Source organism: Rhea americana, unplaced genomic scaffold, assembly GCF_003343005.1.
Source record: "Rhea americana isolate MKP2758 unplaced genomic scaffold, rheAme1 scaffold_139, whole genome shotgun sequence".
NCBI classification, from domain to species: Eukaryota; Metazoa; Chordata; class Aves; order Rheiformes; family Rheidae; genus Rhea; species Rhea americana.
In genome coordinates, this window is record NW_028185472.1 from 561,588 (window position 1) to 588,987 (window position 27,400).

Genomic DNA, 27,400 nt, shown 5'->3' on the forward strand with positions numbered 1-27,400 from the left:
GGCGTTTTAGGCTGTGCCTGCCGCCAGTCGCGCCTGCCCCAAGGGCCCCCGCAGGCCTTAGGCCTTGGCGGCCGCTTAAATTAAGCGGCGGAGCGTAGAGGCGTTAGTTAGGCGGGCGGTGAGGCTGAGCGAAGGGCCGCAGCAGGGCTTAGCCCGTGCTGCGTCTCCGAGCTCGCACCGCTGTCGGAGCTCCAGACAAACGAGCCGTTTTGATCCGCYGGCTGGGAGACTTCAGCCTTCATTGGTTTCAGCGCTTTGAGGGCTGCTGGGTTGCGTCTGTGTTCCCTTTCCGCCGTCGGGGCCCAGCCCGGAGGCGCCTGGATCGGGTCGCAGGCCGTGCCGCCGCGCGGTTGAACCGGAGGGGGACAGCGCGGGAAGGGGCAGTGCCGGCGTGCAGCACCCAGGAGGGACAAGACGCGTTCCTGTTCTCCCGGTGGGCAGTGGGGAAGGGGTTTCATACCTCGCGTCTCTTCCCCTGTGACACAGCCCCCAGCATCATTGCGCAGCCCTACAACACACCCACAAAGCCCTGGTGCTTGCAGATAGGTATTTGCTGGTGATTGCTTTGAGTTTCTGTAAAATCAAAACTCTTTAAGAGGTGTCTCTGGGCATTACTGAGTAAACTGATGAAGCGCATCTGCTGTTGTATTAATTCTGCCTTCTTTCATTAGAGTCTCCTGCTTCCTCCTGAAGGTTTTATGCAGTTTGCACTGTTATTTATCAAAACTGTAGATCTTAGCCCACAAGAAATCCCATCATGGTAGAGACAGCAGTTATTGAGCAGTACCTTTCTCTTCAAATGTCAGAAATCAGTACCTTTGGCCGTCTCCTCTAGAGCCAACCTGAATCTCCCTTTGCTTGACTAAATCTAAGATTATACTTCCATCATTTTTTCTTGCTTAATAGGGAGCTATGATCGTTTCATTAACTCATTTGTCAGATTAGATCAGTTCATCATCTGATGCATTTCAGTTGCGTCTCTTACTACATTAAGGCATTTTGCATCTATTCTTGGGATTTCTCTAAAGCCTGTAATATGTGCCTTGTGCCTCCCTTCCCTGCCCTCCCGAAATGTGTATCTGTGTTCTGGGGAAGACACTTGCATGTTTAAAGTGCTGTCCTGGTTAGGGTGGTGCTTTTCTCTACTGTGTCGCTTTGGGAACAAATCACTAGGTTTTGTAACTGACTGTTAAGACAGGGATGTAAACAGCTGCCTCTGGTCCTCCCTGTTGTTGCTGCTTGTCCTAGAGATCTTGGAAAAAATGCCTGTTACTGCAAAGCTCCATTTGCCTTTTTTCCACTCAGCCTCACACTGAGTTTCACATAGTGCTTCGTTTTTGGATTAACACCCTGTGGCACACTTGAGTGGACTTAATTGTTGTTCAGCCCTGCTGTTTAAGCAGAGTTCTTATGATTTAGTGCTGTCTATGCTGCTGTCAGAAAGCCAGCATAGGCCTGCGAATACCTGCAATTCTGATCATACAGAGCTTGAGGCAGTAAGGAATTTGTTCAGTATTGAGGCAGAGGGTCCCTTCCAGTGACAGTCTTGAGAAAAGCAGAAAGAATCCACCATGACAGCTAATGAGAAGGTATTGTTGGCTGCTGGCTGCAATGCCTCTGGCAGTTTTCAGTCTTCTCTGTCTGTAATTTGGCCCGTTGGCCTTCAAACCCCCAGATTATTCACTAAACTGAAGGTATCACTGTGTTAGCCATGTACCATTTCCAGGTGGTAAGAGAGCAGCATCTGAGTGTAGAAAGTAGAACAGACTGCAAGTAAGAGCTCTTCAGCACAGAAGTTGTTATTCAGGTGCTGGGCCAATTTGATCTGTGAGCATGTCAGTGCTGAATGATTCCAAAGCAACCCATTTGTGGTGTTTAGTGGCAGCCCAAAACAGTGCTGGGCTGGTCCCCGGGAGGATCATCAGGGGTGGATGTGAAGTCTTAAAACAGRGAGACTTTTGTGGTACAGTTGCTGAGTTTTGAAAAGAGCTTACAGGGATTTTGCTTCACAGCTGGAAGATGATACCATTAAGGAAGGTTTAGGATTGAATATGCATCTTGTGAATATGTTGGTGCATTAGTGAAGTCAGTCGTTATGAGGAACTTTTGTACTAGCCTGATTGGTTGGGTGTGAGATCATGCAAGCTCCCACTCCCTTTTGTCGTCCACCAGAACTAAGATAGTCATGGGTCAAACAAGCTCTGCTAGAGCCCTCCTCCAGTCCCTCTCCAATATGGTATTGTTGTCTGGAGACAGGCATGGTAATGGCACAGAAGAGGCTTTGGGGATGAATATTTCTTGTATTAAATGCTGAATTGTGCAGAGGGAGGGGTGGCAGAAGTTGTTGATATTGCCATTCAGGGAACACAGCTGTAAGTGACAAAGGATGAGCGGCTTCATACTCTGCTGTAAAGAAAATAGCTGTGGTCTCAAGACCCTCTCTAAACTGTCTATTTAACAGTAAAGATCTTTAAAAGTAAAGGGATAGGAAAAGGAAGGATATATGTGACTCTTTCATGTGTAGCCCTTGAGGCTGATGTAAGAGTGCTTATTAGCACTTCTTCCCCATCAAAGGCATGCCTCCTCCCAGATGCTTCCCTCTCTTCAATAAATCCAGGGCTTTGTGCTGAAGTTGACTGAGGAGCATTCATGTGGTCAGCCTCTCAACCGTGGTGGGGATAACTAGTAAATATACCTGAAAACCTTACCAAGAACCTCTTCTCTAAAATACAGTCTTTTTCTTAAAGCTTGTTGCAATTCCTAGTGGACCTAGGTGACATTAAGCACTGGGAGAAGCAACTGTATCTGTTTTGGTAGCGCATTTGCAGATTTAGSTCAGAAATGAGAGCAAGCATTTTCCGCATGTGCTCAAACAGCCTTTTGAAATAGACTGCAGATTTGTCACTCATGCAGTGTTTCCTGTGCCACTGGAGGGCCTTTGCCAGGTTTTGGGAAGAAGGCCTGGGGACTTTGCAGTATCCAGCATCCTCTCCTGGAATCCTAGGGAAGGTATGTCAGGTATCCTGGTCTGTCATCCAGACCTCACCTGACATTATTACCTCACCTTGCTGATGAGCTGCTGCAAAGTCAAATGAGGTCTGTGGGAAGTTGGTTTCTGACCTGACCAGGTTTTGGGTTGAATCTTTCATGCATCCAAACCATTAAATCTCCTGTACAACTTCTACTCCCACAGTGGTAAAGCACTCAAGCTTGTCTCCACTCTACTTGTCTCCAGCTTCTACCTTCTCTACTCTGTGTTTTGTATGTCTTCACAATATCTGTTTGTTACCAGTGAATCTTACCTTATTGTTTACAGACTTGTTGCCAAAACATCTCTATCCTCACCACCATGGCCTGAAGTGAAACTGCCAGATCCAGTAGAAGAAGCAGCCTATCATGCAGGTAAGGTCTCAAGTCTCCAAATGAAGCCTCGTAGTCCAGTATTATCCTTGGTGGCCTGAATGAGTGTAAATCGGTGTCTTCAGTGATTGAAGCTAGTGTTTGTTCTTTGCATTTTTGTCTCATTTCTGATGTGCTTTGGTGTCACTGGATTCATGCTGGTATTGGAGATTTGGGTAGAATGTGATGTCTCTGTAGTTTGTGACAGCTTTCCAGGTTGTAACACTCCCAGGGGATTCTTGCCTGATGTGATACATTGTGACTTAAGCAACAAAATGTGTCTTTTGGCTAGGAGGAAGCCATATTGGTTTTACATGTAAACCAAAATGCTACAGCCAGCAGAGGCAGTTGAATGAGGGGCACACCACAGAGCTACAGAGGTGTGACATATGGCAACAAGCAGGTGGGAAGTGTGACACATTGCTAGCGAATGTCATCTTATCCCCACCCCCTAATCAGCAGGACAGTTGAACGCAACCTGAGGAGCTCATGGACCGTACAGGTGTCAGCAAGTGAAGTGCACATAGCTGTTTGGCAATTGTTCGCATTGCTTAACCTGATCAAAATATGTTCCATTTGTTCCAAACTTCCATTTGTTACCAGACAGTTTTCCCTGGCAGATGAAGGTGTGAAAATCAAATGCAGAGAAGCTGAACGTGTCCAGTCTCATATTGCCCAATGGGGCCATTGTCATCCAGACCATGCTAGGGATAGTAGTGGGGAAGGTGATGCAGATACAGGATGTTTCTTGGAAGCAGGCAGTAATGAGCTCCAGTGGGTGACTTTATTTTACAGTTGCTGTGGGAGTAGCAATTGGCAGTTCTGTCTGCTTCGTGCAGGGAACTACCTCCTATGTTTATTAACAGGCTGTCTCACTGTCTCCTTGCATTAGCCTCTGGGACATCTCAGAAAAGCTTCCCAGCCATAGATAGCCAAGAGACCCAGGAAGTGAAGGAGAGAAGTTCTCATGCAAGGAACAGTGAGAGGAGCAGAGCTAAATTGTGTCCAGCCTTTTGCAGATACTCTCCTGTCGTGTAGCTGAAGTGTGTTAGTAACTGTGTGAATGATGCGCTCTGTAGAGCGTCTCCAGGTCTCCTCTCTGGCTGGTTTTCATCCTGCTTTTTGTCCCCTCTGTGCTTTTGGGGTTGCTCAAGTGATGAATGAGTTTCCTGTTCCAGAGCATCTTTGACCCAGTGAACCATAAAGTGCTCGGTTTGATTTGCTGATCCCTCCGATGAACAAGATTCTGCATTCCTGTGACTGATTGACGCAAGATCTTTGGGCCATTGTGATTTCCATGCCTTGTAACCCTCTGCTGTTCATGAGCTTGCGTCATTATGTGCTGACTGTGCATATCCAAACCAAAGCTGTGGCTCTCTTAAAGTCACACCATCTAGAGTATTTTGAATTCTGCATTATATTCTCCTGATGGCCATAGAAACAGCCATAAATATTTTTGCTACGTTTGCTCTACAAGCAAGATACAAGATACAAGCCATACTAACAATCAAATGATAATATCAGTTGATGTGTCCTGTCACTCAGGATATTTGCAAGAGTTACCAACAATTTTATATCCTAGGTACAATGAAATAAAATAACTTTCCTTCTGTTACAGAAGGATCAGAAAGTCCTATGGGTGGACAACTGAAATTTGACAAGGAAATAACCCTTGTTAGAGCATGACTCTGCATATTTCTGGCTCAGAGAAAATTGTAAGCCAGCATTTTCGTATGTGGCTGTATGAGTAGACCACTAAGCTTGAATTTCATATCTGAAATACCCACAAATCCCACTGTCTTTAGTGGGAGCTATGAGCATTATGCACCCCGAGTGCTGATTGGCATGTCATTTTAAAATGTTACCACCAGGCTACTGATACAATGCACCAGTGCTTTAGAGCTAGAAGAAATTTTTTTTTATTGTATCCTGTTGAATAGTTGAGGGCATAACAACGAGAAGGAGATTGTAGTTTTTCTCTGGACTTTTTGTGGTGGACCACTCTGTGTCAAAGAAGAGCACCCAGTTATCTTTTCTTCCTCTTTGGCAATTCCAACAACACAGAAGCTCTGCTTTTCACTGTAGTGGGAACTGGAGTGACTGCCATGTTGCAAAGTAGTTTCCATTCTAACCCTTGGTTTTCAGTTGTTTTTAACCTTCAATAGTTTGCGTCTGTTGGGATGAAAGTTGGACACTTTTGAGATGTTCCTTCAAGGGCTGGGTTTGATTTGACCAATTGTTAAATTCTTGTCTGTCCCAAATGAATATTGGATTTTGTTTACATTCCAAGAAAAAAAAAAATGATTCAGCTGCTTTTGAGGACAGTGAAGAAAATCTACTTTTCCAGTTATAGAAAAGTTGCTCTTTTTCTGAACAACTCAAGGGGGTGGAAAACTGCAATTTGGCAGGGGAATGGCACTCATTAAGCCAAACCTTCCTCTGTTCCTGTAAAGACTGGTTTTGGCCTGACTGCACAGAAAACTGACCACAGAAAGCTGAGTTTTATGCATGCGCAGCGCCTCTTCCCAGGGATTTGTACTGCCTTTGGCACCAGCTCTATGTTTGTGCACATATAGGAAGAGCTCTTCTGGAAAGAAATAAAGGAAAGATCTCTCTTGACTGTGCTACAGGTACAAATTCGCAGACTAGAGTTTATTAACATGCCAGAGCCCTTATTTCTGTATACTTCACAGAACTCTTTCTGATGTTTCTGGGTATCTTACAAAATATCCAGAGCTGGCTTTGCCAGCARCTAGTATCCAAATACGTTTACGGGAAAGGAGACTCGCTCTGTGTATAGGAAACAACATAGTCCTTGAGTTTTGCTCAAGGATTCYAAGATGATACCAATTTTTGTAGGAGAACAGTGTGGCTGAATTAGTCTTGAACAGCTTTTCACACCTTGCTGTTTCCTTCTTTCCCTCCACCCCCCGAATSCCTTCCTGTTGTTTACCAACAGAGGTGGTTCAAAAGGTGAACGAGATGATYGCAGCCGGGCAGTATGGGCGGCTCTTTGCTGTGGTTCACTTTGCCAGCAAGCAGTGGAAAATAACCAGCGAAGATTTGATTATGATGGACAACGTGCTGGAGGCTGAATGTGGGGACCGAATCCGGATGGAAAAGGTAATATGCCTTGGTTTCACAGCCCCCACACTGTGTGTGGGGCAAGAACAAGTTGTCTGCAAACCTTTCTTGTGGTAACGAGTTTTTGAAAAGTCCTGGAGAGCTTCTGTTGGATCTCCCATTCTTACTCCAGCTATTTGCTTGACTTTATTTTAGTTCCAATTTCAGTTACCCTGTTATCAATAGTATTACTGTGATTTCCACTGAACTCCTCTATTAGGAGGCAGATATTTGTTGTACTGACTTCATCCAAAATTAAAAAAACCACAGTTGTTGTTTTTAGAGACGGCACCTAAGGATGGTGTTTACCTTGAGACTACAACGCCCAAAAGACTCAGAGTACCCCCAGAGGGACTGTCACCACTCATCACTCTGCAAGATCCTTATCAGGCTGAGTGTGCCACATAGAGGGAGAGGGATGGTGTGTTTGGGGGGTAATTGCCAGAATGCAATTCAATGTCTTTACCATTGGCCTTGGTTAACTAGCATGGACTTGTACAGACTCATTATTCCAAATCTTAAGTGAAAGACTCCGAAGTGGGGTTCTGCTGGCTTAATCTTTGGCTGTTTTAAGCCAAATAGAATGGCAGGTTTTTTTACCTGTCTGTTGCTTTAAAGTCCAGTTTTGAGGCAGTTTTTCAGCTGTCCCCTGCATCCTTGGGTGCAATGGGAGCGAATYGTATAGAGCAGCCAGCTTGGAGTGCAAAGACCTAGATGAGGGTAAAGAAGGTTTAAAAACTTGCTTAATCTGTCATTATAATCCTATTGGGATTTCTCTGGCAAGTTTCTGTCTAAAGCAAAAGTCAGAACATTTAATGACCGCATGTGTATTGTTTTTAACTGTTGCCATATGATTAGTGTGGGAAGGAGGCAGACTGTAAGAAATGCTGCCACTTCTGATGGTACCCTGTTTATTACCTTGCCTGGTCCGACACATAGGCAGGTGGCTGAAATGCCCTGAACAAAAGAGCTAATCCCTGCAGTGAATCCACCCCAGACATCCGTTTATTTATTACCCATCTTGGGGCCTCATGGAGAAAAATGAGCAAAGGGTTTCACTAGAGGAGATGTTGCAAATGCTATAAAAATCCAATGATTTTAAGAGCTGCTATTCATTCAGATCTCACGCAAGTCATATTTTTCTTCTCCTATGTATTGCTTTTCATGTTTTTACAACTTTTGATGACCCAGAACAGAAACGTTCAGTGTGTTCTGATCAGTGTGAAAGATACTTCTAAAATATGCTTTAGTAGGTTAAACTCTCCTGGGAGAGTGTCTATTTAATGAGTCTGTTTCTTGGTTGTTAGCTGCCTTCCCCCACCCCATCCTTGTCCAGCAACAATTTGACATTTGAACTGTGTAAAGACCTATTTTCAAGCAGTCTGGCTCCTTTATGGTGACTGTAGAATTTGGACAATATTGCTTGCATTTCTGCATGATGAACCGGTGATGTGTCTGATTAAGTTGCTTTCTGTAGGTTTTGTTGGTTGGTGCTGATGACTTCACGCTGATTGGAAGGCCACTCCTGGGGTAAGATGTCTTGTAAAAGAATTATATTGAAGACAAATCTTACACTTAATTGTAGCTCCAGGGCTCCTGCAGTCTCCTAGCTGAAGAGAAGTCTTGTGAATTTATTAGCGCTAACCTTTTTCCAGATCTGTGGCTTTTGAAAGAATCATCAATAAATCATAAGCCTCTTCTAACTCCAGCCATTACCAGTGTCAGGATAGAGCAGCAATGCCCGTTCCTAAGGTAACTGTAGGATATTCACCTCTGTTGGGATGGTTCTTTTTCTCATTGCATGACCTTTGCATAAATTGGCAGTAAATCTTGTTCTTCAACATCTTTGCTCCCTAACCCTAATTGCAGTGATAGTCATCTTAGAATAATCCAGAAATCCTTGCCCATCCCTGAGTTTGGGGGGAGAGGGCGTTTGTTGTTTGTTTTTTGGGGTTTTTTTTAAACCCATTTCCTTTTGACCACATCCTAACCCCACAGGCCTTAATCCTTACTTAGAGTTTGTAATTCTCCCTTCCTCGCAGTCATGTGACTCCGGTGATCACAGAATTGAGGAGCAGAATTTACCCCATTGGCACCAGCTCAGTTCTAATGCTGTAGGACTTGCTGTAATAACTAGCAATACGCCTGGTTCTTCAGCTTTTGCTTTACCAAAAGAGATGGTATGTGGACTAGGTATTATTGAACAAAGTCATGAACTGTGGTTTTCCCCAGAACAATAGGTTTTAGTGGTGAAATACAAGTCAAGGTAAGGTCGGTTGTGAGAGAGCTGAGTGTCTGGAAGCCATGGCTATTGCCCAGTTCCAGGCTAAACCTCGCGTTTAGCAGTGTTGGATTGAACTGCAGCAACTGAGGTAGAGGACAATAAGATAAAGAAGAGTTTTTACATCTCAGTATTTTCTGGTGATTTATAGATTCATGGTAGAAATACCATGTGGTTTCAGGTTGTTTTTTCCTCTGGCTGGTTTCTTTTTTTGCCAGTAGGTTATCTGGATTTAAGAGTTATTCATAAAATATTTGTATAGTTCGTAATAGGGCTTCAGTGGCACTGCTCAAGGCTAACAGCCTTGAGATCCCTGCGTTGCACAGGATTTGGGGGTTTGCCAGCTTTTCTAACAGTGCTGTCAATAGATCTGGAATAGCAGATCCTCAGGAGCCTGTGCGTTATTGCCAGATTTTCCATTTTGGAAGAGGTTAGGAAGGGGAAAATCATTATTTGATTTTACTGCTATCTTGCAATAGCTTGAGTAAAAGCCCAGATTCTGCAGACAGGGATGTGTTTAGGAGCACCATCCTTGGCTAGGCACTGTTAAATAGTGCCTCTGAAATGGTTCTTTGCAACTCAGTTTGCGTGCTGGACTTGGGCATATGCCCAGTGACCCAGGAACTCTGGGACAAGAAGAAAAACTGCTGCTCGATCCCTGCAAGCACTCTAAGTTCATGAAAAGCCTTGTCAGTTGTTTGAGGCAGACCAAGTTGCACATCTGCCAGTGTTAGCTTGAACTGCAGTAACTTTGGCAGAGGAGGATCAGGAGGAGGAGGAGGAGGCTGAGCAGGGGAAAGAAAAGGTGGTAGGGAGGTGCTGTCCTCTCTCTGAGAGTTGTAGGGAAACCTCCCACATGCCCAACTCCCTCAGCTCTTCTATGCAAGCTGAGGAAAAGAGAGCAGAACCCAGTGTTTTGGAGGCAACATGAACTGTAATTCTTTCACATAGGTCCCAGTTGTGCCTAAACCACAAACATTTTGGAGGAGAGAGAGAGAGGAGCTCGGATGCAAACAAAGGCTTTTCTGTGTTTTTTGTTGTTCTTGTTTCAAAAATAAACACATCAGTGAATGCCTGCACCAGTATCTGTGTAGGACAGTTCATTACAGCTGCACCCCCCTGTATCCCTCCTCCCCACCTTTCAAACTTGGGGGCGGGTAGGAGCTTGTCCTGTTTTGGACAGATGGTCATGTTTTAGTTTTCTTTAGCAGTCAGATACCTCCCAAGATGACACTCCTTTAAAGCTTTAGAAAACAGCAAAGCAGCAAAACATATCTGCGTGGCAAAGGCAATTCTGGGAACTTCTGGCTGACTTCTGCTCTGGGATTTGTTGGGTTTTGTCTTTGTTCAAGCAGCTTGCTCTCTGATGGTCAGCTGGTGCTAGAGTAGCAAGTGGTATGCAGTTACACTGTGCTTAGCTGTATAGTGCGGACCTTGCTGTGCACTTTTAAAGCTATCCTTAGAAGCAAGCATAAGCTCAGGCAGGTTTGCATTTCAGGCCCTCAAGTGTTCTAGACCTGAGTGAGGGGAATAGTTCCTCTCTGAGACAAAATAGTTTTGCTTGCTTGTAAAGGTACAAAGCATAGCTGATGGGGTATTTTTCCTTTAAAGGACCCAAGCCTTTCTCCTGGCTACCTGCCCATTCTTGCAGTGGTTTCAGATTTGGAAAGTACCTGACAACGTGCTGTAGACCTGTTCTCCTCCCAGAAAGAAGGCTGTGATGCAGGTGCCTTCTGCAAGGAAAGAGAGCTTGTCAGTGATGGCAAAGTTGCTGCCTCTAAGAGTTTTGATTCTTTGAGGATGAAGGATTGCTTTCACTGTTTAACAACAGCTTTCATTCTAATTTACATCTGTGAGATTGTATGAATTCTTATGAATTCAGTATGAATTCTTCTTACCTCCTTCAAAAATATAATAGAGGTGCTTTTTTATGAAACTTTTTGCCACCGAAAACAACAAACCTGACTGTCCATCTCAGCCAATAACATAATCCAGACATCTGGGAAATGTTTTGTGGACACTTCAGTCACACCTAAAAGTTTAATAAAGATTCTATCTTAGATCCTATTTTGCTGAGCACTTCTCTGTTCCTATGTGCTTGAACAGCATATTGGTTTCTGCTCTGCTTTAGCCTTGCACTGGGGCCTCCAGCTCTGAGCTTTGACTTTTAGAGTGAAGCCAGTACCTTGATACTCTAAAATATCTTAAAAAAAAAAAAGAAAAAAAGAAAACTTCAGAAGATTTGGTTGCAAGGCTGTCAGTATCTCCGAACAACATGGGGGGAGGTCACTTATCAACAGATCTGTCTGTATCAATGCTTCTGTCTTTGGCTGAATACTACCCAAGGCCTATGAAGGTTAGCATGGCCTAGCAGTGAGGGCTATAGCAAGGAGGATTTGGCTCTGCTACTACAAACACTGGCTCGCCTAAAAGCAACACATAGATTTCAGTGACCCAGTCACTTTCTCTGGTCTGGCCGGTTTTCAACTTTCCCACATGATCACCGTTAGCAAGCTTCTTRCATGCTTTTACAATCCAAACCTGAGAGAAGTCAGTGGGAGTTTAGCTTTCCCTTTGCCTCCAGTGGACAGGAATTAGACCCAGAAAGTCTCTAGCTCCCTAATTATGGTGGTAAAACACAGCCAACCCATGCAGTGCAGTTCATTTTCTGTTTTCTTTCCAAGCTTTGCAATGCTGTGTATTTCAGTAGTGCTCTTGGTCCTGTCCTTGGGCCAAATCTGGACCGCATCCCTTAGCTGAGACGACAGGGTCACCCAATGGTCTCTAACATCTAGATTATGTCATGGCTATTTTCTTTTGGACTAGTCACTAAATGCAGATGTATCAGTTCTCTTGGCTGTCCTTCCCTCTTCCCTTCAGGATTCAATCTCTGATTATATACTACACCCCAGAGGGTGAATGTTAATAGAGATGGTAAATGTCTCAAAGCCTTTGGCCTCTTAGTGACCTCGGTGAAGAGTTAGACTAGTTGGGCTTTCCCTTCACCCGCCTTTTTAAGTGCAGACAGAGTCGTTTGTCAAGAAAATGTTCTTTAAATGTCTCTCGGCAGAGAATTGAGCATGCTGATGAGCTTTTAATGGTATTCTGCAGTGATGCAACATGAAAGAGTGTCTCTTCCTCCTTCACTAYAGCTGTTAATTAAAACCACACTTTCCAGAGGCAGTGTCTGGAGGCAGTAGGTTTCTGCAAGAGGAGCTGTTGCGCAGCCAGGTAACTTGTCCTTCAGTGCAGGCTTCAAAACACATTGTTTTCCGGCTCTGAGGTTTTTTTAGATGGCAGGTAAAAATGGCAGAGCTTTTTTCTAACTTTGGTAGGATGATTTCTCCCTGTGCGCCATAGAATAACTACATTAGGTGCAAGGCGTGTTTGCCTGTGTTGGTAGGGAGTAGGGAGGACAGAATTGTGACTTTAGTCATGTGTGGTGGAAACAATATTCTTCTTTCCAGCCCCATCCTTGTGGAAAGAGACTGGAAGAGGGAATTTGTACTTGCTGAGAGCTTCCACGTGTGGAAATAGATTCCAGAAGCAATTGAGTCTTTGAGTAGTCTCRCCCTCGTCCCTAAGCTCCCCTGGCTGCTGGGAGGTCCCTTTGAACAGAGCAGTACGTGAAATCCTCAGCGAGGCCCCATCTTCTGTTCCAAGTTGGAGTAAACACCCAGGGCAGACCAAGAGTGGGAGGCAGAAGAGGCATGTGGGAGGAGAAGTGACTTGCTCTAGCAGCCGATTAGCTGTGCTTCCTGYTAAAAGCAGTGGGCCAGAGCTGCTGTCTTTACACAGCCTTTGCTGGGGCTATTTAGGTGAGTAAGGTGAGATTTTGTTGCAGCTGGCTGTGATGCTTTTTATAAAGAGGAAGGACTTGGGTGTTGACCAGTAGAGCACAAGAAAAAGGCCTGTGGTTGTGTTTAACTTTACCATAAGCACAGCAGAAAGTACAGAACTATGTACTCTTGCCAGGGGAATTTATCTCACTGTAATCCCGCAAGTTCCTGCAGGCTCCCACTACTCAAGTGTCCTTGACTGTTTCTGATCTTATCCCTGGTATGGCGGAGTACTGCCCTGCAGAGTAGTACATCACGTGGCCAATCCACGTAGCACCTTGAGGCTTTTGGTTTTGTACTGGGAAGCCAACAACCAAGCAGATTTCCCTCTTCTCCTCAGTGACTTAGTAGTTCCTGCTGACCTGGGCTTTGTAAGGCAGGACATGTTACTTGTGCGTGGCTCTTCCCTAGAAACCTGCCCATTGACAGAGCATAAAGAATTACAAGGTGGTACTCTTACTTCTTTTTAAGGAAAGAGCTTGTTCGCGTGGAGGCTACYGTGATTGAAAAGACGGAGTCATGGCCAAAAATCAACATGCGCTTTTGGAAGAGACACAATTATCAAAGGAAGAGAAGTAAGCTGAAAAGGATAGAGCTTCCCTCCCTCCTGCTCCTTTGCTGGGTCCTGGAGATGGACATATCATGGCACCTGGGGAGGGACATTCATTTGCTGTGCCCCTGGTACCCCATAGGATACACCTTTTTGCCAGCCCACCGCCCCAGGCATGACCCAAGGTATTTGGAGCACAGTGACTTTAATTCCCTGTGTCCTGCACCCTTGGTTGGATATCTTTGCAAAAAAACGTTTTGGAATTAAAAAATAATAATAATTAAAAAAAGAGAGAGAGATTTAAAGGGCAGTGAAGCAGTGTTGTTCTTCCAAAGCCTCAGATATTATATATGTAGTCACAGATATTAAAAAGCCTTAACAGTATCCTGTAGCAGCCTTTTTGATTAACGAATCACTGCTCCTTCTCGGATATGACCGAAATGGGGGAAGGTCATTACAGATTTTTGCAGGACAGACATTAAAACCTTGACCCATCTGCCACACTCCCATGGGAGCTCTGCCTGGACCTCTTGCTCATGCCATATCAATGGTATGTGGCTGTCCTGCCAACATGGCAGCATCTGTCAGCACTCCCCCTCCTAGAAACTGTCACGCCTTGGCATGCCTCAAACTAGTGCAGCTTTGCCAGCGGGAGCCTCTCAAAAGGTACACAACAGTTCTGTGCTGTCATCTGATTTTTTTTTCCTCTCTTTTCATTCTTTTTCAGTAATCACGAACCCACAGACCGTCCTCCGGATAAACACCATAGACATTTTCCCCTGTTTGTCGTGATGGATTGATTGGGTGTTGTGTGGCTTAGGGTTTATTGTTGCTTGAGGCAATTATGGAAATAAAACTGCGTTGTCATTGGAAAGTTCTGGGCTTCCTGTTATTGTCTGAAATGGAAATCTATAGGTACTTTCCTTTTTTTCAAAAAGCRAAAATAAATATTTTTGTTAAAACTATTATTTCAGCCTTGATGGTATTTATTTGTTAGGAGCCTTAGACAACCCAGGATCCTCTGCTACTTGACAAGCTGTTTCATGCCGACAGCCCYTCACCTCTCTAGGTGCTTCCAACTGCTATAGGAAATCAGATTTCATCTGTGTCTTAGAAATGTCTTGCTGCTGGGCTTAGTAATTCCTGTTCTTGCAARTTTTCCTATGCTGGAACTGTGAGTGCACTCAAGGCTAGCAGAGAGGCAGACGTGACTCTAGGTGAGCTGATTTACCCTCTGGAAACACTCATTGCTCTTCATGAACTGTAGTGACATAGCTATAGACAGGTGAAATGTTTTCATAAGAGTGCTAAGTGTGTTTTTTGTTACTGTTTTTTTTCACCRTTCTCTCATGACAAAATTTCTGCAGCTCTGCCTAAAGTTAATGTCTGGCATTGTATGGCTTCAGGGAATAACCTGCGGTACAGCATGGCTCACAGCAAATGTGGAGCTGAAGAGAGGAGTGAAAATTACTGACTGCAAGGTCCCAAGTCCAAGATCATGCTAAGCGGTGCAAATGGTTAAAGGCTAGCAAGCAGAGATGCAGCTGAAAAATTRTCCTGTCCAGGCCAGTCTGTTGCACAGTAATAAATTGTCTGTGTGTGTATAATGCAGATGTCAGTGGTTCAGAGGTGATTTCCTAGTTATTCCACAGACTTGATACCTCATATGCTGAGTATGATTTGACTTCCAGGTCTCAGTATTTTTCCTCTCTCCACTTTGTCCTTGAGTTGACACTGTCACTGCGCTGTCACTTATTGAACAACATGTATTGGGGTGTTGTCCTTTAGGTCTTTCACAAGTCAGTATAAACGTTCAGAAGATCACTTTAGATGCTATTAACAGGTTCAGGCTGTGTTTCATCTCACCTGACTTTTCAGCTAGAGAAAGATTMGGTTTGGGTTAAGCCAGCTGTCTAGTTGCTGAAGAGCGATAGATGTCTGCAGAGGATAACTCGCCTCTCCCCCTTTAGGATGGTCAGTCATGAACCTTCTTTGGGAGATGCTTTTTTTTTCTTTTACTGACTACAGGGAAGTTGAACAACAAGATTTTAGAAGTTACTGTGTAAAAAGGTGAAGCCAACCTCAAGTTAGAGTATGAAGAAGACTTCTTTTTCTTTTCTTTTTTTTTTTTTTTTTTGTGGTAACTCCTGGCACAAACACTCCATCCTCTGCCATGCCCTCATCTGTCAGGACAGATGTTTGTGAAACTGTGCCATGACTCAGGTCAAGTTAGACCTGCTCCTCAAGTCATTTGGGGATGCAGCCTCAAAACCTTGCGACGGYGCAGCTGAGTGGCTGACGACAGGACTCCACCTCCATGCTGAACTAAGAGCTCTGACCTCAGCTTTTCTGGTGAGACCCAAGATGGAGCGTGCAGCTGTTCAACTTTAGTGTGTTCTGGCTAGAAGGGCCCTTTCTACAACTGACTTTGGTAGTTGCATTCTGCATCTTCCTGTCTGAGCTCTTTCAAAGGGAGTGAGAGGGAATCTTCTCCAAGATCCTCTCCCACTGGTGTTGCCACCTCCTTCCCCCATACCAAAGGTGGCTCCAGCTCTGTATTCTGGGCCACAGATCCCAGCAGAAACGATAGTTGGAATATGTAGTGCCAAGCGGCTGGCATAAAGAGCATGCCGGCACAGACCAGCACAGTGACTGCCTTCCCGTTACAGTCTGTTCGCAGCCTGCAGCGGAAGCAGTGGTGCCAACTGAAGCAATTTTACTGGAAATCTCACAGTCCTTGCRTTTCTTAAAGCCTCTGACTGCTGGGGCTAAGAAAGCGAACGGATGTCTTGGCTTTCACAGTGGCAGGGGGAGTAGGGAAGGGGAATTTGTCAGCCTTGTTGATCRTGGAGAAACACTGCAAGATAACAAAAAGGACTTCAAGGCTCAGAAGCTGGAAGAAAGAGCTCACTGTTACTTCCAAAAAGAAAAATCAAACATCTTGAGCTGATCGCTAAAACTAGTCCCACCACCAAAAAGCCCTTGGGAAACATAATTCTCATCCAAAGGTGATACTATATGAAATTAGGCTGGTTTCACAGCATTTTTAGGGGGAGGGAGAATGCAGGAAGGGAAAATTCAACCATATCAGGATGTCCTGTTTTTTGTTTTGAAATTTTTCTAGTGTCCAACCAGAGCAAAATACTCAGGTTTTATGGAAATGGTGCATTTAGATGGAGGCAAAATGGGTTTATTTTTGACATTTGCTTTGGGCAAAGTGAAAGAAAAAGCCATTTGCCATTCCAAAATGGAAGCAGAAGTCACCAGTTCTCTGGCATGGAGTTGGTGATCTCCCTTTGGCTCTACACGTTACGGGGTGGGAGTCCCCTGTCGGTCTTCTTGCCCACTARAGGTGGTAAGGCTGATGTTTGCCCCACAGAGTAGTTTCAGCAAGAGCAGGAATTCGTCACCGGAAGAGGCTTTTGATTAAAGCACTGATTCATGGTACAAATTTATGTTAGACCAACATGTCATGTCAGGTAGTATGTCAGAGCAGACTGGAATTTGCGAGCGGCGCTCGGCCTGACATCTCCGAAGTGCAGGTGGCCACAGGGGTTAGAGGAGAACCACCACAACCTTCTTGTCTCTTCTTAGTGCCACTCAGGTCTCAGTGAGGATGCTGGGATATGAAGGCCACAGATGRCTGGATGCAAAGCTTGTAGCTTTGAGGTGCTTATATTTGGGTTTAGTGGCCTGGCAGCAAGAAGGAGAGCATCCTAAGCGAAGTGGAAACAGCTCACACTGGCCATCCTATGGGCTAGCTTTCCACAGCATGTCTCCCCAGCTCTGTCTGGACAAGTTTTAAATTACCTACGTGACGGGGTTTCTCTTTCTTCCCTTGGCAAGTTGTTCCACGATCTAAAATAAGCTTTGCAACCAAAGCCATCTCTCACGGCAGGAAGGCCCCCCGTTGTGAGCATCCGCTGTTTGCGAGGTGTAATGAAGTGCGAGAAATGTGCTAAGTGCTAGCGGGCACTGGTTCCCGTGGCCAGCCTCTGCAGAAAGCCAGAAGTGCACAAAAATGCCTCTTCGGGGACGCAAGGGTCTGCAAAAGGACTCAGCGACTGAGTTGTGATGTTTGTCCCTGCTTAACATTTGGGTTCGCTGCCATGTGACAAACTGCGGGCATTGATGCTGTTGCAGTGGCGAAGAAGCTTCAGAAGCTCCTAGGTTTGGGCCTCCAGGGTAGAAGGGCAATGCTGTTAATACGCCCCTTCGGTATTTCTTTTTTTCTCCCCCCCCCCCACTTTTTTTTTTTTTTTTTTTTTTTTTTTTTTGTTCCTGTCTGCTTTGCAAGGCGTCTTTGAACTTGTAGAATTCGTATGTGGAGCCAGATTTATTTTCTCAGCGTGATCCGGACACATTTTGGCTGCACATCGAAATACATTGTAGCAGGCAGAATTCAGCAGCAGGCAGAACACAACACCAGGAAATTGTGCTGGTTTGATTCCTCTTTGCACTAAAGATGCGGGGGGGGGGGGGGTGCTGTTGAGGTTTTTTCATTTTTCTTTTTTGTTTTTGTCTCCATTTTGGGACCAGAGAAATAAGCCCCTTTACTGAGGAGAGAAAAGAAATGCTTCACTGCTGGATCTGGGTCAGTGCAAAACCTATATGGAGAAGTCCAACAGCAACCAGCAAGCCTGGGCGTGAGCAGGCATCCGGGATAGGTGTCTTTCATCTCCTTTAGCTCTTTCCATCTATAAAACATGGGGAGATGCAACTGAAATCCGTCTCCGAGCTGCTAATGCCGTATTTGTTCCTCTGAAGCAAAGACAGCTTTTGATTTCTGTAGAAACAGAGAATGAGTCTGCGAAGTGGTTGAGAAAGGAGCTGGCCCATCACTCCCTGAAGTTAGAGCCCTTTTTTTAATTGCACGCTGTCTTTGCTGTAGCAACCAAAAATATGTTTATTGACAGGGTGGTGTGGCTTTGGTTATGTTCTGGGAGAGCATTTTCTGAAGGCCCTAGCCTACATTAACTGTCAAGATGCATGCTAGCAGTGAAGCTTGCTGCACAGTATATTGTCTCCATAACAATAATACTTACACAGTCATTAAAGAGAGAGTATCAAGTGTAATACTTACATGAGTTGTAAACACAGGGTTTGGGCCCTTTTAGTGGGGGCTTGGGAAACGAAGCTAAATGTTGGTTTTAGCTTTGAAACACCTTAGTCGTTTTTGAAAACAGGGCATAGGCGCTAAAGGCWGCTTAGAATTATTTTTTTTCTGCCTAGATCTTTTAGCTCCTGCGCCTTCAATCCATTTAATGGCGAAAAAAGGGACAAACTTTTTTTTACTTTCCTCTTTAAAGTGAAAATAAACACATAGATTGTTTTTCTTTCAGAGGCAGCAAAGTTCAAATTTGTTTGGATCTCAAAATAGCCAATGATCCAGCAGGAATTTAGGTTGGACCGCACGATGGGAATCCTGTGAGCCGAGGCCACAGCCCAAGGTGAGTTTGTTCTTTGTCTGTTTTCGGACAACTTTTTCTTTCTGCTGGATTTGTGTGTGCAGGGACATGATTCATGGGTGAAATTGGCCTCTTTCCCAATGCAAACTCAGTCTCTTTAGAAAAAAACTGCAAGCATGGAATAGCCTGACCACAAATATTTCAACACAAGACAAGATCTACTCCACCTATTTTCATCTGGCTCTGCTGCAGGTGCTTTGTTGTCTGGGAAGAAGTGATTTATTTAGTGACTGCAAATCATAAAGCCCTATTTCCATTGCAGTCCAGTGGAAAGGTCCCACGCAAATGTGTCACTGCAGCTGAATGCACATGTAGGAGAATGCAGCTTCTTCCCGCCACACAAAAGAGTTCTAACACCATGGTCTGAGCCAACCTTTTCCTAGAGAAGTAAGGTTGTTGTTTGGACAACAAGTTGACCATGAGCCAGCAATGTGCCCTTGTGGCCAGGAAGGCCAATGGTATCCTGGGGTGCCTTGGGAAGATTGTTRCCAGCAGGTCRAGRGAGGTGATCCTGCCCTTCTACTCAGCCCTGGGAAAGCCTCATCTGGATTCCTGTGTCCCATACTGGGCTCCCCAGCACAAGAGAGACATGGAGGTACTGGAGAGAGTCCAGCGTAGGGCTACRAAGATGATCAGAGGGCTGGAGCAYCTGCCCTCTGAGGAACGGCTGTGAGAGCTGGGCCTGTTTAGCCTGGAGAAGAGAAGACTGAGGGGGGATCTTATCAACGTGTATAAGTACCAGAAGGGAGGGTGTCAAGGGGATGAGGCCGAACTCTTTTCAGTGGTGCCATGTGACAGGACAAGAGGCAACGAGCACAAACTGAAACACAGGAAGTATGCCTGAGTATGAGGAGGCATACATTTTCTCTGGACACATATTTATTCCTTGCTAGCTCATGTGAGTATTGCCTGTGTTGTCCTCTCAAGCAGCTGGTGCTAGATCAGAGGGTCACACTGGCCTGATTCAGCCCGATTGCTGGAGATGGCTTTGAACGGTGCGGAGCTCTTAGAGATGCTTTCTACTTTACCTCTCTGCAGCACTTGGTTATATCTAGCGGTTATCAAGGCCAGCACTTCACTGCATTGGAGCTGAGTATAACAGTGCAAATTGTAGCACTCTTAGGTTTTTTTGACTTCCTTCCAAGAGGACAAAAAACAAATTTACGCAAGTTGTAGTCCAGGCCTTTCTGGAGGCAAGTGAAACTATATAGCAATGCGAAGGGAGGGAAGGAAGCCAGATGCAAGCTATCCAGAGACACTTCTCCTTCAAAGCTCTGTCATGGGCTAGCTACGGATACCAGCTCTCCTCATGAAGCCGTGAGCATAAGATCACTCTGTACCTTGCTGGGCTTAACCACCTACCACAACCAGAGTACATTTTAGGTGGACTCCACTGAATGCTGATATTCAATACGAAAGGCATTGCACTGAAGAAGTATAGCAGATCAGCTTAACAGAAATGTCACATCTCCCCCACCTTCTCTGGGCTCTGATGCGAGAGTGGTGCTGCATGTGAAGGAGTGCCCTGTAGAGCTGGTTTGGTGAGGGCTGTCCTCGGACACACTGGCAAGCATCTCAGTATGCCTTTGCATTTGCCAGTAAGAGCCTTGAGAGGTTCAGAAGAGGTCACTGAAGGCCTAACAGACAGCAGATTGATTCCTTAAGGATGTTTCTTGAACTTGATAGACTTTGTGTAAGGTAGCCCSAGAGCTGAACGATGCTTTCCCCCATGCTGAGAACATTTACCATGTTTCTTCTGTCTGATTCCTCCTGTGTTTGATAGGGCTGAGCTCATTCTGCAGCCTTCCCTGCTGAGTCTCCTCCACCTTCAGTCTATTCCCATGAAACTTGTAAAGACCTGTAAGGTCTTTGGAATGCTTAGTTCTGTCACAGCTGATCAAAATGAACCAAAGTGGGGAACTGGATGGGCAAAGGAGAGCACACTAGCTCATTGAGCAGCTCCCAAAACTTTGCTGCATTGGAAGGCAGTCTAAAAAGCCTGTTAAAAGAGTGCCAGAATCCAAGCTTAGGCCTTATCACTTGTGCAACACAGTAGTAGAGCCATATAGATTTTCCTTAAAGGTCAGTCTTGTCTTTTCCTTGATACTAGCGGAAGAAGATGCAGAAATAGACACAGCATCGTTTTTTCCATGTCACTGCTTAATGTATCGAGCCTTTCAGGGGACCAATTCAACAAGAGGGATTTAAATTTGGATGGGTTTTGTTTTTGTTTGGTTGGTTGGTTTTTTGAGGTTCTGAATATGTGTGACTAAGAACAACGCTATCATTCTCTTTTTAGAGGCAGATAGCTCCTCTGTCCCAACTGAACTCTCTTGCCTTTTCATCTGACTTCAGTACTATTTCTTTGCTTTGATCCTACCCACAGTGTGGAGGTGCAACTGGAGCTACAAATCTGCTACTGCTCAGAAGACTGAGGCCATGGCAAACCCAGTGTTCGGTCCAAACATGTTGCTGCAATGTGATGCAGCTGATGCAAACTCACTGCCTCCAGGTCAGGGACAAGCTTTGGAAGGGGAAAATGTTCTTGCAGGCTTTCTGCTGGATTTTAGGTACCAGCAATGCTCCTATAGCTGGTATGAGCATTGTCCAGCTTTGCCAAAGAACCAGCAGCTTCTCAGCAAAATGGAGAACCAGCTTCATGGGCACTTCTGAGAGAAAAGCCATATTAAAAAGGAAAATGTGGCTGTTAAATCATTTTTCTGTTGTTTCATCCACTGAGGAAGGGTCTGTAGAAAGACTAGCGCCTCTGATCTAGAGAACTTGCTGGGCACCAGCCTGGTACAAGGCAGTTACTTAATCCTGGTTTAATGGTAGCATTGATGGAGGAATAAGGGTCTAGTTTCATCCTGCCCAGCTCTTTGGACCACTCACCTGAGGCAGCACAGGTAGGAGTTGACTTATCCTCATCTCCTGCTAGAAGCAGAGGCAAATTTGATGCAGCTGCCAAGGGTGCAGTGGCTCCTGGAAGCATTTACCACAAGCTGGGATGAATCTGGGCCAAAACATATATGGGACTTGCCTGGGGAACCCAAGTGCCTACCGAGCCCTGCTCCCTTAGCCATGAGGGCCATGGGCAGCAGACTAGGTTTGATAAGGGGAAAATTAAGCAGCCTTAATTTACAAAAGGTGCCTAGCTGTACTTCTTAACCTTACGTGGCAATGGAGACGCGGTATTGGAGGACCAGGGAGGGCCATGCTTATTTATTTGGGAAATTTCCATGTCCCTAGAGATCCACGCCTTTTAAAAACAGTTGCAGTTAAGGCAGGTAGAGATTCATAGCTTTGGGCAGTCAGATGCAGCTGRAATTGGCCAACGTATTCAAAATATTGTTTAAGATGGACCAGCAGACATCTCATTTCTGTAGGAAGTCAGGCTAAAAATAGGAGAGGAACATAACAGAGACTTTTTTTTCCTTGACGCTTACCCCCACCCTCCCAACTCCCAGCTAGGAATGAGCTTTTGTCCTCAAATCTGAGGATTACAGTTTCTGTCATTTGCTTCTGGCCTCCAGATGTAGTGAAGGCACGAAATARGTCTTTCATCAGCTTTGCAGAAACAGTGCAGGAGTGTGGTCGTTGCAAGCAAATGATGTGCAGAAGGATATGCTGGGAGCCATATGCTAGCTCGTGTCAACAAGATGAATTTCTGGACAGGGCTCGCTTGCCATGGGAAGAGCAAGCCTATATGTGGAAGAGTGCAGATGCAAACAGTTTTGGGCTCCCAAACTGCAGAGCAGGGGGGCGGAGTGGTTTGGAAGGAATGGACTGAAGAAATCTTGTGAGCTCAACAGCTTGGTGCTTGGTCCTATCTGCTTGGCCAGCAGCGCTCAGGGCTGAGTCACCCGCTCTCAACGTCTCCTCTCTGCCTTTTCCGCTTGCTTTTTTCTCCTTGGTGCACCCGTGTGACCATCCCCCTCTCTAGCTAGAGCTTTGTCCCATTAGTGTTAATGGATATGGGTGTCCTGTTGGCTGCAGCAATGCTTTGATGTCCTTTTTCTCTGTTGAAGGTGAGACACCCACTTGACCTACTGGTTGTGTGCTAGTGTCTTCTGTAGGCWCCAGCACAGCTTACTTTTGACACATGATATGGACTATAAATATAGGCCAGGTCTCATGTTACCTTGAATACAGTCCAGGCGCAGATGATCTGTGCTCTGCTTCAAGCAAAGTCACCCAGATTTGTYGGACAAAGAGATCCCCCGTGCCAGAGAGATGACTAAAGCCTTAAGAAAAGAGGCCAGACCCGTACGCACTCCCTTAGTCAGGTCTCCTCTGCGCGTGTCACCCGGACACCTGCTCCACAATGTGCRTGTCCTGGAGTCGAGATGTCGCCCATCGCCTCCCCTTCTTGCCGGGGCGAGTTCGGGCCGTGATCGCCCGCGTGCGCCTGCTCTGGCGGCTGCTCTGGACGCCCAGGCTCATGCCCGCGAGCCCTTGCTCCGGGGCTTCTGCCAGGCGCACCGCGAAGCTGGGCTGCAGGCCTGAGGCAAAATCTTGGCTCTTTGGTGCCGCCGGGGACCATAGCCCCCAGGTTTGCCGGGGGGGCCAGGCTTCGCTCCTCACCTCGCTGGCCCAGCCTGCAAGAGCTGCGGGGAGCRGAAGGCGGGTGGCAAAGTCAACGGCGCCTATTTATCAACGCTGCCCCTTGAGGCAGAAAGAGCCACGGGCGGGACATCTCGGGGGGGGGTATTTTGGAGGTGGGGGGGCAGGTCTTCGTGGCCTTGCTTGCCCCCTGCCAGCTTCAGAGGGGCGAACCCGCCCCAAAGGCAGCTTTAGAGGAGCCCCCCGAGTGGGAGCAGAGCGGGGAAGGGGGTGTCACCGCGGCCCTGCAACAAGGAGGAGGAGGAGGAGGAGGAGGAGGAGGAGAAGGCAGCGGCACAGCCCGACGCCGCGGGGCGGAGCGCTGAGCCGCCACCGCCGCCGCTGCCCCGGCGCCGGCATGAGCTTCCCGCGGCCGCTGCGGCGCTCCGTGAGCCTGAGCCCGGCGCGCAGCCTGCGCCTCGTCGTGCTCGGCCAGGGCGCCGTGGGCAAGACAGGTAGGGAGGGCGCCGGGGCAGCGGGGGCCGGATCCGGGGCAACGCGGGAGCGAAAGCGGCTTTGAGGCTTCGCCAGCTCCTTGGAGTTTGTCGGGTTTGCACGGCTGAAGTTGCGTTCCCGACGGGTGCCGGCGAATCCCTTTCCGTGCTCGCCGGGGGAGCTCTCCTCGGCAGCAGGAGCGGAAAAAAATCGCCCGTCCTCCGCTCGCTCGGCGGCAGCTCGCTCCCCCGTCGGCGCTGCCGGTTGGAGGTCGGGAGCTTGCGATGCTTGAAATCGCAAGGAAGATGCCTAAATAAGGGCTGCCCCAGGCTGGCTAAGAGACCGACGGGTCAAATTCAGCCGAGGCAAAACTGCCCCCTCCAAGCCCCCCAGCGCGCCGGCGCTTCGTCCGGCAGGGCCGCTCGAGGCGCCCGGAAGCGCAAGGTGCCTCCTCCGCAGCCGCACCGCCTCGCCAGGGCCGCCAAAGGCTTCCCGCGACCCCGGGGCGGAAGGGGAAAGCGAGCCTCCGTCTGGGCACCGCTTCGAATGGAAAGAGCCCTCAAAACCCAGGCGTCTGGAAGAGGAAAGAGTTCGGTCGCTGGCAAAAAGAGTTGGACTCTGGGGAACAGCCGGGCTGGAAGCAGCTCACGAGGGAGCTTCGTGGTGGGGGCCTGGGGAGGGGGGGGCGGGCTGTTGCTGCCCTCACGGCACTGCTACCGCCCCGTGCAACCAGCTGGATCTGACAAGCATGGGCCGCAGCCCCGCGGCGGGCTGGCGATCGCGACCCGGCTCTGTAAACCGGCTGCCGGAGGCTCGTAAATCCGGCCCTCGCCTGGCGTCGGCTCCTGCCTGGTGCCATCGAGCCGGGGCTGATCCAGGACCGCACGAACCGTGCCGTGCTCCGGGCGGGTGGGTGATGGCGGGAGGGAAGCGCTGCCCACAAAGCGTTCACCGAAGACGGACGGGTGCTGCCAGCCGGTGTGCTGGCCCCGCCGATGCTGCGGCGCAAACGTGGCGCCGCGCGGCGCAGACCGAAGCCTAGCCGCTTCGGGGGTCCCCAGTGAGAGCCCACCGCAGGGCTACTCGTGTGCCAGACGGAGGGAAAAAACTTCCTCACGTGGCCCCTCGGACGCACTTGCGCCCGTCGGCCTGCACGCGCCTCTTCCGAGCGGCAGCTCCCCGTGCGCCCAAGCCAGGTTTTGATCGCCACTGGCCACCGCTGGTTCCCCCTCGGCTTCGCGCACAGGCGGCGTTGCATCCAGGAGGCCACCTCCGGATGGAGCCACTGGCCAAGCGTTAGGAGATCTCCGGCGAGCCCGGAGGTGAGCAGCAGCGGTGCGAGCGCGATGGCTGCCTGCTCCATCACGCTGGCCCGGCTCCCGGCCCGCCACCGCCACCTTTCCCAGGCTCTTCCCAGGCCCCAGCTCACGGCCGTTTAAGTTGATGATCCTAACTGGCTTCTTCTGTTGTGTTTTCTTTTGTTGTTGTTTTGTTTGCTTTTTTTTTCTGTTTTTTTTTTTTGTTTGTTTTTGCCAGCATTAACTGTGAGGTTCATCACCAGGAGGTTCATCGGAGACTATGACCCAACCCTAGGTAGGTAAAGCCCTTCTTTATCCTTGCTCTTGCTCCTGCTGCCGAGGCTTCAGCATCCCTTTTCCGTCGTTTCCGGTAGTTGGCTAAGGCGAAATCCGCGGCGGAGACGTGGGCAGTGTGCAAGCGAGTGCAGCACGCCTCCTCGGCCCCGCGCGGTTTGGCACGAGGAGGCTTTCGTGGGGCAGGCAGGCGCCTGGGCCGCTGAACCAGTGGCTACGGCTTTTCCTTTTCTTTTTTCTTTTTTTTTTCTTTTTCTGGGGTGTTTGGCTTTGCGGGAATTTTTGAGCACTTGCTCTTTGGAAACCGAGTCACTGCGGGAACATTTCAAAAAATGGCCAGTTGCTGGTCATGCATGTCTTTATTTACATATATATATATATATGTCTATATATTTGCAATGGGGACACATGGCAGTGTCAGAGGCGTTTGCAGCGGGTGGCAGTCTGCTTCTCCGGTGTGGCTGGCAACAAAGCTGGCAGCACCTCTCACTCAACGTTTTTGTGTCTGTTCCCTCCCCCCAGAAATGATTTACAGGCACGTGGCTGTCATCGATGGGGACATGGTGCACTTTGAGATCCTCGACACAGCAGGACAGGTGAGGTGGGAAGCCCCCCGGGAGGGGTGCAAGCCCTGGCGTCCCGCTGCCATTGATCTGTGGCGTCYGAAACGCTGAGCCGAGCGCGCTTGCCTTGGAGGAAGGATGCTCGGGAGACACCAGCTCTGGGTTTACGTCTCCTAGCATCACCTCCAGCATGGCTGCAGTGCCTTGCGTGAATGTTTGCCGCTTTCCTGCCCCACCAGGAGGAAGACTCCCTACAGATTGAGGAGAAGATCAAGTGGGGCGAYGGCTTCGCCGTTGTGTACTCGGTGACGGACCGCTGCAGCTTTGATGAGGTGGTGCGCCTCTGCTTCCTCATCAACCACCTCCACGGCAGCCCCAAGCGYGGCAGTGCTGGTGACCAGCCGCCCATCGTCATCGTGGCCAACAAGAAGGACTTGCAGTACGACCGCATGGTTTCCACCGAGGAGGGCRAGAGCCTCGCCAAGGCCTTGAAGCTGCCTTTCTATGAGATCTCCACTCGTGACAGCTACGAGGAGACGGTGACCGTATTCGGTGCCCTCTACCAGGAGCTCATGAGACAGGGGCATTTCTCCCCGGGCTCCTTTAAGAGGAGGACCGCGTCGAAGCTGATGGAGAAGATCCCCAAGATGCAAGCGAGCTCCACCTTGACGTCAGCGGGCCGAAGCCTCAGTTTCAACTCCTTCAGGGACTACATYCCCGAGTGAGCATCCCCAGGCAGGCGCCGGCAGTGAGGGACACGTCCCCTGGCCACCCTCACTTGAGGGTGAGCTTGCCGGGCCAGGTCCGTGGCAGCTGCGACGGGTGTTTTGGAGACCTCTTCAGGCCCAGAGCGGGTTTTCTGTCTTTTTTATTTTATTTTATTTTTTTTTTAATGTGGATTGGCTGGGAAGATGCACCATGTCCTCACCTCCTTTCTCTTCTTTCTCCTCCCTCTGCTCACCCCAAATGCCTGTTAATCCCTGGCTTTTCTGGAAAAAAAAAAAAGCATTTATTACCATTTCAAGCTCCCCAGCRCTCTCTCCTTGGATGCCACTGTAAATAAAATGCAATATCGTCTGCAGCGAAGGCAGCACACGTTGCTCTCCCTGCCTGGGCTGAAGGTGCCCGGRTGTTTTTGGGCCATGGGGCAGCTGTGGGTTCGGCCACCGTCGCCGCGCACAGCAGCCACGCGCAGCAGCCGCACAGATCTCAGAGGCTGCCCTTAAAGCAGCGCCGAACCCGGCGGCGGGGGGAAAGCCGGGAGCGGGCATGGCGCTGCGGGCCCCCCACCGCGTGCCGTTGCTAATTGCTAAAAGGGAAAGGGCAGCAGGGCAGTGGGCTCCCCCGTGGGTCCCGTTTGCAGCCCCTGGGGTGGGGTAGGGGGACTATTAAAAGTGATATTTAATCTATTTTTGTTATTTTTTCCTGGGGTGGGGGGGTGATGCAGAAGGAGGGCTGCAGTTTGCTCTGCCCAAGGGCCCCAGGAAGGGCTCAGGGCTACGAGCAAAGCCCTGGAGCGGCAAATCCCTTTTGGTGCTGTGCCTCAAG

At 48.0% G+C, this 27,400-nt stretch overlaps 2 protein-coding genes across 2 annotated transcripts; both read left to right on the forward strand.

Annotated features, from left to right (window-relative positions):
• The first annotated feature begins 523 nt into the window (after positions 1-523).
• Positions 524-14,157, forward strand: MRPL21 (mitochondrial ribosomal protein L21). The gene is made up of 6 exons (XM_085298429.1): positions 524-546; positions 3,317-3,402; positions 6,359-6,522; positions 8,000-8,052; positions 13,114-13,217; positions 13,920-14,157. Exons 3-6 carry the CDS (start codon positions 6,382-6,384, stop codon positions 13,982-13,984), a joined length of 363 nt encoding a protein of 120 aa, XP_085154555.1. The 5' UTR covers positions 524-546; positions 3,317-3,402; positions 6,359-6,381; the 3' UTR covers positions 13,985-14,157.
• Positions 14,158-23,564: 9,407 nt separating this feature from the next.
• LOC146599533 (ras-related and estrogen-regulated growth inhibitor-like) lies at positions 23,565-26,933 on the forward strand. The gene is made up of 4 exons (XM_085298431.1): positions 23,565-23,717; positions 25,234-25,290; positions 25,812-25,885; positions 26,092-26,933. The coding sequence occupies exons 1-4, from the start codon at positions 23,621-23,623 to the stop codon at positions 26,575-26,577; spliced, it is 714 nt and encodes a 237-aa protein (XP_085154557.1). The 5' UTR covers positions 23,565-23,620; the 3' UTR covers positions 26,578-26,933.
• The last annotated feature ends 467 nt before the right edge of the window (positions 26,934-27,400 follow it).